The sequence below is a fragment of the Drepanopeziza brunnea genome (assembly GCF_022702325.1).
Source record: "Drepanopeziza brunnea f. sp. 'multigermtubi' strain 214-2 chromosome Unknown ctg7, whole genome shotgun sequence".
Classification (NCBI taxonomy): domain Eukaryota; kingdom Fungi; phylum Ascomycota; class Leotiomycetes; order Helotiales; family Drepanopezizaceae; genus Drepanopeziza; species Drepanopeziza brunnea.
Genome location: NW_027094070.1, coordinates 1,915,806 through 1,928,962, shown reverse-complemented (window position 1 = coordinate 1,928,962; position 13,157 = coordinate 1,915,806). Strand labels below are relative to the sequence as shown.

Genomic DNA, 13,157 nt, shown 5'->3' with positions numbered 1-13,157 from the left:
TAGGACGGATTGGACCCGAATTAATCTGCTTCCTGCAAGATATCTCGACGATGTATTCCTAGATACTCCCATTCTAGACGACATCTTCCATCTCGGTTCTCCATGATGCCCGATCCTATGGAAGTGGAAGCGGATGTGGATGTGGACTCTGAGCCTAGAGGGACGAAGAGAAAAGCGGATGAGGCTCTTGCAGTTGTGTCTGCCCCGAGAAGGATCAGGGTAAGCAAGTATTGATCGTTGATCGTTGTCGTTGATCGTTGCCACCCTTTTCTCAGCCTCATTCATGCATGTATCCTAACGTCGTCATGTGATATATAGGCACTGGATCCAGACGTCGTCAACAAGATTGCTGCCGGCGAGATTATCGTTGCGCCTGTACATGCCTTGAAGGAGCTTATCGAGAACTCCGTTGATGCTGGCTCTACTTCCCTTGAAGTTCTCGTCAAGGATGGGGGTTTGAAGCTTCTACAGATCACAGACAACGGCCACGGCATTTCTGTAAGTTTGGAGACGCTCATCAAATGGATCAAAGCAGAATTGACATCCTGAAGAAAGATGATCTTCCAATCCTCTGTGAGCGATTCACCACCTCAAAACTCAAGTCGTTTGAAGACTTGACCTCCATTGGAACCTACGGATTTCGCGGAGAGGCTCTGGCCAGTATCAGCCATATCGCCCATCTCACCGTCACTACCAAGACGAAAGATTCTACTTGTGCCTGGAGAGCACACTATGATAGCGGCCGTCTAGCTCCTAACAAGCCGGGCCAGAGTGCGGATCCCAAGCCAACCGCTGGCAGGCAAGGGACCCAGATCACAGTCGAGGACCTGTTCTACAATGTCCCAACGCGCCGTCGCGCTTTCAGATCAGCATCCGAGGAGTACAACAAGATCCTCGATGTAATCGGACGATATGCCGTACACTGCGATGGTGTAGCTTTCAGCTGCAAGAAGCACGGAGAAGCCAGCACCACCATTTCCACCCAGTCGAATTCTTCCACCGTTGATCGAATTCGACAGATCCACGGGAGCTCAGTAGCGAACGAACTCATTGAGTTCACATCTGCGGATTCGCAATGGGGCTATCAAGCCCGTGGGTGGACCACGAATGCCAACTACCATGTCAAAAGGGCTACCCTCCTTCTCTTTATCAACCACCGTTCAGTGGACTCCACCAACATCCGCAAAGCTATTGAGCAGACCTACTCCACCTTCCTCCCCAAAGGAGGCCACCCCTGGACCTATCTGAGTCTCGATATCGATCCCCATCGAGTAGACGTCAACGTCCACCCTACAAAACGAGAAGTCAACTTCCTCAACGAAGATGAGATAATCGAGAAGATATGCCTCGACATCCGCACCAAACTCGCAAACGTTGACACAAGCCGCACCTTCATGACCCAAACCCTTCTCCCCGGCGTCCGCCTCCCTTCGTCCGTCACCCCTGACGGCGACAATCCTACAAGTGGCACCACTACCTCCTCAACCCCCAAGCCCAAACCTTACGAGAACAACCTCGTCCGCACCGACGCCAAGCTCCGGAAGATAACCTCGATGCTCCCACCCAGCACAAACTCCAATTCCATCCGAGCCAGCACAAGCGTCACCCCCGGCCCTGGACCTACCGCCTCCAAGACTTCCGATCCCGAATACCTCTCGTCAGACCGAGAGCCCGTAAACTGCCGCCTCGTGACCGTCAAGGAGCTGCGTGCCGAAGTTCGCGACGCCATGCATAACACCCTTACCGAAATATTCGCCTCCCATACCTTCATCGGCATCGTCGACTCTCGTCGGCGCCTGGCCGCCATCCAAGGCGGCGTTAAGCTCTTCCTTGTCGACTACGGCCTCGTCTGCGCCGAGTACTTCTACCAAGTCGGCCTCACGGACTTCGGTAACTTCGGTACTATCCGCCTCGAACCCCCTCTCCCCCTGCGAGAGCTCCTCGCCCTAGCAGCCGAGCACGAGAAGGCCACTTCCCCGCCCACAAACTCCTGCGACGATTTCGAAGTCGCCGAAGTCGTTGACCTCGTCTCCGCACAGCTCCTCGAGAGGAGGGAAATGCTGCTGGAGTACTTTTCCCTCGAAATCTCCCCAGATGGCGACCTCGTCACCCTCCCACTCCTCCTGAAAGGCTACACGCCCTCTCTTGCCAAACTGCCACGCTTCCTGCTTCGCCTCGGACCGCATGTCAACTGGATGACCGAGAAGGAATGCTTCGCTACCTTCCTGCGCGAGCTGGCGTCATACTATGTGCCCGAGCAGCTCCCGTCATCTCCGGGCCCGGAAGACCCCGAGGAGGAGCTGAGCGAGGAGATCAGAGCTAGGCGAGAGCAGGTCGGAAAGGCCGTGGAAGATGTACTGTTCCCGGCTTTCAGGGCGCGGTTGGTTGCTACGAAGTCGTTGATGAAGGGCGGTGTTGTAGAGATTGCGAATTTGAAGGGGCTCTACAGGGTATTTGAGCGGTGTTGAGATAGGTACTTCGGATGTATAAATATTTGCTTGTGGGTATGGGCGGTAGCTATGGGTTGGGAATTTCGCGGGCTTATGGGACAGGTAAATTTTGGGCTTTATGCATTCTGAGCTGCTTCACATTCATGGGACTGGGCATCAGTTACAATCGCGTTTTGGCTGTTATATTATAGCTCGTAGACAGCGTTGTGCTCGGAAGAGCACAGAAGAAGGAGAAATCGAAAGGAGAAGAAAAGATCGATCGATCGATCATTGATAAAAGCCTAATATCATCTATCGTGCGATTATACCCGACAACGCTTCCACGCGATCAGGTCTACCGCTATTATTGTACATTTTATTTCATGCCAATACCATTCCTCCCACTCAGCTTTTCCCATCTTCCCACTCGGGGTTCTGTTTCGATGTCAGTACTTTCTCTTCACAGTCTAGATACATTCATTGCATTGCATGGGGAATGTCTTACCTTTCTCAAAATGACCAGCCCCTCCAAATTACTAGTCAACGGCAGATACTGCTCATCCTCTAACTCCGCACGCTCACCATACGCCAACAGCACGGGCGTGCTCTGCGTCTGCCACCCCGTAATCGTCTTCGGCCGTCCTGCCTGGCCAACCACATCGACAGCCTGTCCCACGCGCACATTAACCGTAAGCGGCTTCAGATCTTCATCCAATGTGACAAGGAAGCGAGGGTGCATGGCGGTGATGAGGTAGTAGAGGAGGTAGTGCGACTTGTCGGTGACAAACTGCTTGGCGTCGATCATGGCGACCAGGACAGCGAGGATGCCGGCAGCAGAGACGCGGGAGAGAACCTGGCGGTCTGTGTGGAAAGGGCTGATAGACAGCGTGCCCTTCCCCATGTGGAGCAGACCTTGGGCGATTCGGACCATAAAGAGGGATTCCTGGTCGCGGTGGTAGTAGGAGGCCAGTTGGCGGAGGAGTTGAGCCAATCTTGCGTTATTGGTTCCGGCTCCGAGAAGGCCCATGGCAAAGATGGCGTTGATAGCGACGTCGTTATCATTGTCATGGGAGTATCTCGAGAGAGTGTCGTAGACCTTCATTTGAGGGTTGCTAGGGCTTAAAAGACCCATCGCCAGCGGAACAGCCTTTCGGATATTGGCCTCACCGTAGTGCATAAGATGGCCGAATTGACGGAGGACCATCTCTTGACCAACATCCTCACCCATTGCTACCAAGCCCAAACCAATCACCGCATAAGCTTGCAGCAACTCATCGCCCTTATTCTCATCACCCTCCTCGATGTGGTCGTTACAGATGTGGAGCAGCTCCTGAAGCTTCAACACAGTTCCGGTTCCGGCCCAAGCACAGATCTCAGCGAGTACCGAAGTTGGCTTCGACATTGGGTGATCAATAGCCTTCAAAGTCTCCAGGATAACCTCGACATCCTCTTGGCGTCCGAAAAATAGGAGACCAAGACCAAGAGCCATAAATCGCGTCCACTTGTCTTGCAGTTGTGATTTCCGGTCATCGTCAAGGAATGTCTGAATAATAGCCTCGCTGACATCGCTGTTCGACGAACCAACAAAGACCAAACCAAGAGAAAGTGCTGCCATAGCCGAAATCTGCATATCCAGGGAAGTATCGCCAACAATAGGTAACAGAACCTCGAGAACCCCAGCTTTGTTCGAGCCAGCATACGCCAAACCTAGACCCATGATCGAAGCGACCCGCACAGCAGGACTCTTGTGGTTTATTCTGTCTTCATCACTCAACAGAGCAAGTGCTGGTTCTGAGTCAATTCTCACACCAGAGTTCATCATACCGATAGCCAACATGGCACCAGCAAGAATCTGGTCATCGTCCGCATAGGTGTATTTGTCGATTGTGTCTAATCCACCTTCGACATCCCAGAGAAGCAACGTTCCGAGCGAGGCAACCGTAGACATCATACCCTCGTCCTTAGTCTTCCAGACCCAGGCCGACTTCTCCTCCTCAACCAACATCATCTTGTCATTGCCAAATCCAGCATTTACGAATGCATTAACGAATGCAGCAGCCAAGTTGTGTCGGGCAGAATCCAGATTCGTCAGGCCAGCCACTCTGTTGCTCTCAAGATGGCTCTTGTAGATATCCTCTGTGGTCTTGGGATCCAGAATGTTTAGCTCCTTAGCCAAAGCCTTGAAGTGATCAGGCATCTTGGTGTTGTTCAAGCACTCCACAATCTCCCGCTCCTCCTCTGTCTCGGTAGGCAAATTCAACACGATTTGCTGCTTGGCAATCAAGAAAGCCATTTGCTTCTTGAGCGCCACATCCTTAGTGGAGTTGAAGTCCTCTTGAACAAGCGCCACATCGTTCAGCCGGATCGCAAGAACAATTGCTTGGGTAAGCTGGTCGTATTTCTTGTATATATCGTGTGCGGTGCGAAGGAATTGTTGGTCTTCGGGGTACGTTAAGAGACTGACCATGCTGACCATGTAGAGGCAGACGCGCGCGTATGTGTCTTTGTCGAGGAACTTGGGGATATCTTCAATGACCTCGAGCTCACTCATCAAGTCTACCGCGTCCGCTTCAGCGTTGCTCTTGAGAAACAGTGGTACGAGTACTAAAGCAAGATCAATGAGGTCCCGGTATGGCTCGTCGGCTGTCAATCTCTTGGTGTATACCTCCCCGATCTCCAAGGCCAAGTGCCGCGTGTATTCATGACCCCATGATCCGATGTCTGATGTGGGCGCGAGCAGTCTAAATTTGAGAGTATCTTGTCTGTCTTCGTCTGAGAAGGTCATTCCGATCACCGAGAGCACATCTGCCAACGACGTCTTATCGTGTCCCGCAGGCCACTGCTCGTAAAGCTTGATCATTGGCTCGTAATGGGGTCGCAGGAATTTGAGAGGCTTGGGAACAGCGGTCATGGAAGATGTAGAGGTCTTGATAGAGTCCTTGATGGCCTCCAAAGCAGACTTGTAAAGTGTTGTATCCGATTCCTAGATTCGCAGCAGCTCGTCAGCGCCCAACGTTTGTAGCAGTAGTGATTCCTCATACCGTCAATCGTTCCACCAGCATATCCAGTTCACCCTTCAGCTGTTGGTCTTCCTCACTGAGCTCTTCAGGCGCTGAGACGGTCTGTTAGCTGAATCCCTCGCCATCCAGGGCTTACAACCTACCACCAATAGCAGGCTCATCACCCTTCCCATTAACAAGCGGCTTCCCATCCTTATCCTTCTTTATCTCCTCAGGCTTCGCCGGCTCGGCATCTACAGCCTTTCCCTTGCCCTTGTCGACCGACTTTGGGGGTTCGCCATCCTTCGCCATCCTGGCTTCTTGTATGTTTGAAACCTTTTCGGGAAAGGGAGTGGTTGGAGGTAAACAAGGAATACAGAGGAAACTTTTGAAAATTGAGATTCCGTTGTGAAGGTAGGGTTGAGATGGGATATGTTGTGGTCACTCCAGGCACCTCAAAGCTTCCGCGTCCTAGGAACATAAACAGCTTCGACCGACACCAGACCAATTAAGTAAGCGAGCGACCCACACATACAAGCGCCATGACAGACAAGGGTCAGCCACCGAGCTCTAGGTAGATCTCCACCAGCATCACTTGGAAAAGAAATATTATTATTGTCTCTGAATGCCCTCACCAACGGTTCAAATCCGCACTCCACCGCCACCACCACCACCATGCGTCTCGACACGAAGCACATGCGCTACTTGACCGTCGAGGACTGGAGGACACTCACGGCGGTGGAAACGGGCTCCAGGAACCATGAAGTCGTGCCCACTGCCCTCATCGGCCAGATTTCCGGGCTGCGAGGAGGGGTACACAAGAGCATTTCCGCGCTGGCCAAGGTAGGCCTCATCGGGCGCCTCAAGAACGCTAAATACGACGGCTACCGTCTCACCTATGGTGGCCTCGATTACCTCGCCCTCAATACCTACCGCAAGCGCAAGGACGTCTACAGCGTCGGCAACCAGATCGGCGTGGGCAAGGAAAGCGACATCTTTGTCGTCGCGGACGAGGACGGGGTTCAGCGCGTCCTGAAAATCCACCGATTGGGCCGCATATCCTTCCGCACGGTCAAGGCCAACAGAGACTACCTGCGGAACCGGTCGTCGGGCTCGTGGATGTACATGTCGAGGCTGGCGGCGCTGAAGGAGTTCACGTTCATGGCCTCACTCCGAGAGAATGGGTTCCCGGTGCCGGAACCGCTGGCGCAGTCCAGACACACCATCGTCATGTCGCTGATCGACGCCTTTCCCATGCGTCAGATATCCGCCGTTCCAGACCCAGCGTCCCTCTACGCCGAGCTCATTGCTATGATCCTGCGCCTTGCCCAGTACGGCCTCATCCACGGAGACTTCAACGAGTTCAATATCCTGGTCAAGGAGGAGACGAAGAAGGAAAAGCTAGACGGCAAGCAGACCGAAAATCTGGTTCTGACACCAATCCTGATCGATTTCCCTCAAATGGTGTCCGTAGACCACGCCAACGCCGAATTCTATTTCGATCGAGACGTAAACTGCATCAAGAGGTTCTTCGAGCGCCGTTTCCACTTTACCAGCGATGCCAAGGGTCCATACTTCAAGGAAGCTAGGAAACTCATTGGGAAGGACGGTGTTCCGAGACTCGACGTTTCGGTCGAGGCCTCTGGGTTCTCGAGGAAGATGGCAAAGGAGCTTGAGACTTACATGAAGGAGGTCGGTGTCGACGGCGATGGGGAACCTACTGCTGCTCGAGGAGACGAGGAATCCGACCAGGGCGAGGACAGCGGGGAGAGCGGAGATGAGGATGTTGAGGCACAGGTAGAGGAGATCATCCCGCCGTCTCAAGACATTGCTTCTCACGTGAGCGGCATTGCGAAAGATCGTCTCGGAAATGATATCCCCATGGCGAAACTTGAAATCAAGGACGAGGCCTGAAGTTTTCACTGACTCTCACGCAACAATGGACCCTGTGCACTAGCAGTCTGTAGATAGACTTCAGCCGTAGCTGGTGAGAATCTGCATCCCGCCACCAGGCACCAAGCGAGCCGATGAGGCATCTCTGGCCGTTGAACCAATCAGCCGTTCATGTAGACAAGTGCCTAGGCAGAGGAAGCAAGTCAAAAATAAAAATGGTCAAACTCACGACGAAGGAAAATGATGGAAGAATTTTGTGGATCTTGTTCGATTATGCTACAATTGCCTACACTATGTAGTGAACTAGCCACGGCAGCAAAAGAGAAAAATTAGCTACAGTGCGAAGCGCAATCCGTCTGATATCTCTCTGCTGAAACATAAAGTGATGTTCCCCCGTGAGTGATGCCAATATGCCACACACCTTGCGTTGAAAATACAGTTAGTGAGTCCTACATACGGTGCACTAATCGCAAGAACTCGAAAGATGTTTCCGGTTAGAGTAATGCGAGCGACATATCTATGCCGAAGAGAAGGATATGTGTGCTGATGCATGCGTATGTATGGTGAATTTTGCTCCAGAGTAAAGCGTACAGGTGATACTTCGCATGAGAACTGGTCAAAGAAGTAGTCAACGTCGTATGATGGAATGTGGAATGGCGTAAGTCCATGAGCAAAGTGTAGAGTATGCCAATGAGGTAAGACTGGACTCCCTTCGCCGTGGTGGATAGTTTAGGACTTGCGGTCGGATGGAGAGGAAGGAGAACCCCCATGGGCGACAGCAGGAGAGTCGTTGTGGACCGTGACACCATCGTCGGCAGAGTCATCGTCTGAAACACTTGGAGTCTCGAGCTTACTGCGCCTGGGTCAGCTACAAATTGGGTCAAGATTGTCAAGACTAAGCTTACACGGCCTTTGGCTTAGGAGTAGGCTCGCTAGAAGAGACCTTGACGCTGCGGTCGAGGTCCTTGAAGCCACCGACGGAATCAGAGGAGCTATGTTCATGTTAGCATATGGGTCGGTCGAGCCAGATATCTGTGATGCATACCTATTGTCACGACGCTTCCATGAACCACTGGCTCTGGAATGAAAGTGAGAAGAGATCTGGGTAGTCCGAGGGAGGATTGGAGAGTGCATTGGAGGAGACAAAGCAATCATCTCGACAGGGCCACCATAAGCACCGACATTGTACTCATTGGTTCGGAATTGGCGACGCTCGGTGGTGATGCGCTTGAGGTCCTTCTGAGCAGGGGTGTCGGCGTAGCGGACCTGGAGAAGAAGACCCTCTTCGCCAATAGGCATGCCATGGAACTTTCTGATGATCTCCTCACAGACATCGCGGTTGTCAAAACTATCAAGGAATGTCAGAGACCTATATCAGCGTGGGAAGGTGTTCAGATACATACCGAGCAAAACCAACACCACGGCTGTTGTTCTGGGAATCACGAAGGATTCTGCTGGATTGTACAGTGTAGTCCATGAAGATGGCGCCGAGTTCCTGAAATGTCAGCCCAACTACGAAGAGCGGAGGGGGGGGGGGAAGCGACCTGAGGACTTACAGACTCAGTCATATTCTTGGGGAGGTTAGACACATAGAGGTTGGTGGATTGTTCGTCACCCTCAGCCTTCAGGCGAGAATTGAACGACTCCTGTGAACCAATGTGAGCAGTGACTGGAGATTTGGACTCAGAGTGTGGTACCCTAGCAAATCCGACCTCATAGCCAAGCTTGTGGAATCCACGAATGCATAACTCCGAGTCACGGACAGCAAAGTACTTGGCGAAGCCGAAACTGGAGCAAGGTTAGACGAGTAGACGGAGAAGGCGGCGGGGGAAACTTACCCTTTGCAGGCCCCAGTGGAGGTATCGATGATGGCCTTTGATGTCTCAACCTTGCCAAAGCGAGCCGCATAGGCGGCAAGAGTCTCATCATCAGTGTTGGGGTGAAGACCACGAATGTAAACATTGCGGTTTCCAGGAATTGGGTTAGACAAACTCTGGTCAAGAGTTCTCATGCTCTCACGAGGAGTGAAGACAGCGGGAACAGCTCGGGGGATGGCAGGGTGTTGAGTAAGCAACGCATCAAGATCAATGTTGATAGGGATGGTCTTGTATGGCAGAGACTTGGCCTGGTGCTCAGCATGCTGGACGGGAAGCTCTCGGGGAGAAGGCGTGGATCCAAATGGGGAGCGATCAATCGCAGCGATGTGCGTACCTCCCTCACGATGAGTGGAGCCGTAGTGAGGGGTGCCGGGGGCAGACTCGTTGGTTGTGGAGTAGGATCCCCGACGGTTCTCGAGACCTGGAACGTCCTTGTAAAGCTGCTCAGCGTAGCTGGAAACGCGGCTGGGAGTGTATGGGACGTATTGCATGGCGGAGTAGTAACTAGGGTATGCTCCTGCTGCGAAGTATGGCATGGGGGCAGCCCCTCCGTAGGCGCTGTAGGGGAGATTCTCCGTAGGTTGAGCCGCAGCCAGAGGTTGAGCGGGGTAGGCAGAGGGAGCAGCCAAATAGGTGTGATCAGCAGGGTTGTAGAAGTATTGAGTTGGGACCTGAGGAGCACCGAGGACAGTGGGAGCCATGTTGAAGGCGCCGAGGGAGCTGATCATGGCACTGATGTCGTTACCTCCAGGCATAGGTGTACCATTATAGGAAGCCGATTGCCCTTGGGACTCGCGATGAGTGCGAGCCTGCCCCTGAGCGTACATGTTGGATGTGGTACGGCCATGGAAGGAGGTCTCTCCGTGGCTTCCTGCCTGTTGATAAGACATGTCGATCTGAGGCAGTGCGAGTTAGTTTCAATCTATGGAGTGCGTGTGAGTTGTGATGTTGAGGCAATGATGTTCGAGGTGGAGGAGTGGGGAGGGCAATCTAAGAAAGATGTAGGCGGGAGCAGCTCAAAAGAGAGCGGGTGAATAGGAAAATTGAGGTGAACTTTCCAAGCCTCGTAACAAGGCTTTCGGGACAACAAGGACGTCGCCGCCGCAGCCCGATCAGTGCAATTAGCTTACCGTCAAAGTCTCTGCAAGGAGAGGTTGAAAGATCCTAGGTGCCTTTAGAGCGATTGCCTGCAGTCATTCAGTTGATTCAGCAAACTGTCAATGTGATGCGGGCATAGAAGGCCGATCTGCAGGAAGACAAACCTGCTCGTTTCTTCAGACCAAAGACAGCTGATACGGCCTGTTGTCTCCTGCTGCTGTTGCTGCTTGCTGCTTGCTGCGAGGAATGAGAGAGGTGGTGATGGGTCGAGTAGCGACTGGAGGTTCTAGAAGATAGGGAGCTATCAAGCCAGATGGAGTTGTGCTGTGTTGGGTTGTTGTTGGTGTAGTACGTAGAAGTTGCGGTTGTGGGATGGATTGTCGAGATGATGGAGGAGGAAAAGAGAAGAAGATGAGCAGGCGAGAGGACAGTCGGGTACTTATGCGATGACGATGGCCCGGGGCGAGGAGTTAGGAGTGGCCGGCGATGGGTCAGGTAAGAGCGTTGTGGTGGCCGTGGTGGCCGTGGTGAAGTAGAAAAGGAAGGTGCGATCGAGGGTTAAGAGGCGAGCAAGAGGCGTCCAGGTCAACCAAGGTCAACCAACCTCAACCAACGTCGTCCAACGTCAACGTCAACATCGGCCTCCAAGTCGAGTCCAGCCGGATACGATGAAGGACGCTTAATACAATTACACGTAAACAGAAAACTGCAAGAAGGAAGCCGCTGACCATAACACACCAGAGACGACCACAGATGGCAGTCCGTCTAATGCAACAATTTCAAAGGAATTTCAATAAGGATATACCACCGGACAGTTGCAACAAGCAGCGGGAGGGAGGGGAGATTAACGAAAGGATACAGATAATGCATACACACGCGTGTCTCTGGAAGGGAGGGGAGGGAACAAGACCTTCTTTATGAGAACCACAGGCCGGCTTCTGTACAGCGTAAGTAATGTCCGTAATGTAATGCAATGCAGACAAGAACGGCTTCCATTACGCAACTAATCTGAAAGGCAGGTGCATGGGCTCAATTCCAGACGACAAAGATCGATCCGATCGCCTTCCGAAGTTCCTGCTGCAAGCACTTGCTACCAGGAGCCAGGAGCCAGGAGCTAGGAGACAGGACCGGGGAGACGGCTTGCTGACAAGGAGCGTTCGATGCATGTTTCCTTCTTCAGGAAGTCAGAATCCCATCTGCAGGGTCCGGCGACAGCCTTTGATTGCTTCGAGCGATCAATCAAGGCTGGTAATAATAGGGCCGCAGCACGAACCTGAGATCTGATAGAGACTCGCACGGATGTTCATGTACGCCTTCGAACGGGTATCTTCCGTTTGGCTCTCCCCAACGTCGAAGATACAGATACGTACCGAACTTAAGCATATATCTTCGGTCATCTATTCTAGATCTCCTTTTTGGATGCAGACGCCGCTGACCATGATTCAGCCATACGTGGAGACAGGAAGAAACCGCCGTTGCTAGCTTCCACAGATGGGGGGGGGGGTTCAATTACAAACTCACAAAGCCTTTCTACAAGGCCACAAGGTGAGATAGATGTAAAGGGTCAAGAAAGTCATAGGTGGTGGTGCGTGACTGCCTGCGTCTCCGTCAGTCAAGTCCATATTATAGGCCGTTTGTCGTTTGTCGGTCCGTCAGCCAGTCGTCCATCACGGAAATGCCCATTCCCTACCGTGGTCCGGCCTTACTTCTATGCTGCCCTAGTCCCAGATTTCTCTATTCCGTTGAGAGGGGTCCGAGACACCCCGAATAAAATAAAAAACTCATGCCCTTGCATTGGTCAATAAAGCCTATCACCTGAGCAGCGGCAGCAGCAGCGCCGGAAGAAGCAAAGAAGCGGACCCGTTTATCAAGCCACGAGTGCGCAGTGCAGAGAACTACGGAGTATACAAACATGCAAATCGACCAGACCAGAACAGAACGGAACAGAACAGACACTACCTAGCTAAGCATCTCTCTCTCTCTACTCTCTCTCTTCTCTCTCTCTTCTTCTCTCTCTCTGCTCTCTCTCTGCTCTCTCTCTTCTCTCTCTCTTCTCCCTCTCTTCTCCTCCTCTCTCTATTCCATTTCTATATCGCAGCTCTCATGCCCCTCCCCCACCTGCAAAAATCACATATCAGAAATCCCATCAAGAGCAGACGTTGGCTAGTGGCATATAGGGAATTACTGTACCTTCGTTCGGGTTCGGAGGGTTAGGGTTCCGTAGATCCCGTCATAGCCAAACCCAGAACCAAACGGAACCAGTGACCAAAGGAACTTTTCTTTTCCACACACCGCCGCCGCCCCCCCTTGCTCCTTGCCCTCTCCCTCTCTCGCTAAAGTAGGTATTCAGATCGATCATCATCGTCATTATCATCATCATCATTATCATCATCATAGGAACCCCCACCACGTCTGCTACGGTACGGAGGAGAACAGAATCCGAATAAATAAAACCAACCGTGGGGTGGTTTGTTATTCAATTGATTTTTTCTTCTTCTTAAACTAGGTAGGTATAAAGGACAAGGACATGTAGGTACATATCTGTGTATCTATTTACCCTGCTCTACTATACCGTTCACTTTTCTCCTTCTTATATATATCTTCACTTGAATTTCTTATCTTCCCCCTCCCCCTCCCTTTCCTATCTTCCCATCCCATCTCATCTCATTCTCATCTCATTCTCATCTCATTCATCTCATTCTCATCTCATTCTCATCTCATCTCGTTCCTTTTTTCCCCTTCTCTTTTTTTCACTTCCCTCTCCCCTCTTCCCTCTTCCCTCTCCCCTCCTCATCTACTACAACCGACATCATACCGCGCAATGCGCGAGAGAGAGAGAACAGCCCAGCTCAGACCTCAGA

General features: G+C 52.2%; 4 protein-coding genes across 4 annotated transcripts; 2 read left to right on the top strand and 2 right to left on the bottom strand.

Moving 5' to 3' along the window:
* Positions 1-105: 105 nt before the first annotated feature.
* Positions 106-2,468, top strand: L3040_004895 (uncharacterized protein; the record flags this gene model as incomplete). Its single annotated transcript, XM_007288611.1, has 3 exons — positions 106-219; positions 319-498; positions 552-2,468. The coding sequence occupies 3 exons, from the start codon at positions 106-108 to the stop codon at positions 2,466-2,468; spliced, it is 2,211 nt and encodes a 736-aa protein (XP_007288673.1).
* A 366-nt stretch (positions 2,469-2,834) lies between these two features.
* L3040_004894 (uncharacterized protein) lies at positions 2,835-5,740 on the bottom strand (the record flags this gene model as incomplete). The annotated part of the gene is made up of 4 exons (XM_007288610.1): positions 2,835-2,864; positions 2,935-5,412; positions 5,471-5,541; positions 5,593-5,740. 4 exons carry the CDS (start codon positions 5,738-5,740, stop codon positions 2,835-2,837), a joined length of 2,727 nt encoding a protein of 908 aa, XP_007288672.1.
* Positions 5,741-6,103: 363 nt separating this feature from the next.
* On the top strand, positions 6,104-7,342 carry L3040_004893 (uncharacterized protein; the record flags this gene model as incomplete). The annotated part of the gene is made up of 1 exon (XM_007288609.1): positions 6,104-7,342. The coding sequence occupies one exon, from the start codon at positions 6,104-6,106 to the stop codon at positions 7,340-7,342; it is 1,239 nt and encodes a 412-aa protein (XP_007288671.1).
* Positions 7,343-8,050: 708 nt separating this feature from the next.
* L3040_004892 (uncharacterized protein) lies at positions 8,051-11,603 on the bottom strand (the record flags this gene model as incomplete). Its single annotated transcript, XM_066156368.1, has 12 exons — positions 8,051-8,174; positions 8,227-8,313; positions 8,367-8,669; positions 8,725-8,816; positions 8,878-8,967; positions 9,019-9,109; positions 9,160-10,094; positions 10,329-10,385; positions 10,461-10,470; positions 11,173-11,234; positions 11,445-11,470; positions 11,570-11,603. The coding sequence occupies 12 exons, from the start codon at positions 11,601-11,603 to the stop codon at positions 8,051-8,053; spliced, it is 1,911 nt and encodes a 636-aa protein (XP_066011781.1).
* Positions 11,604-13,157: the final 1,554 nt, after the last annotated feature.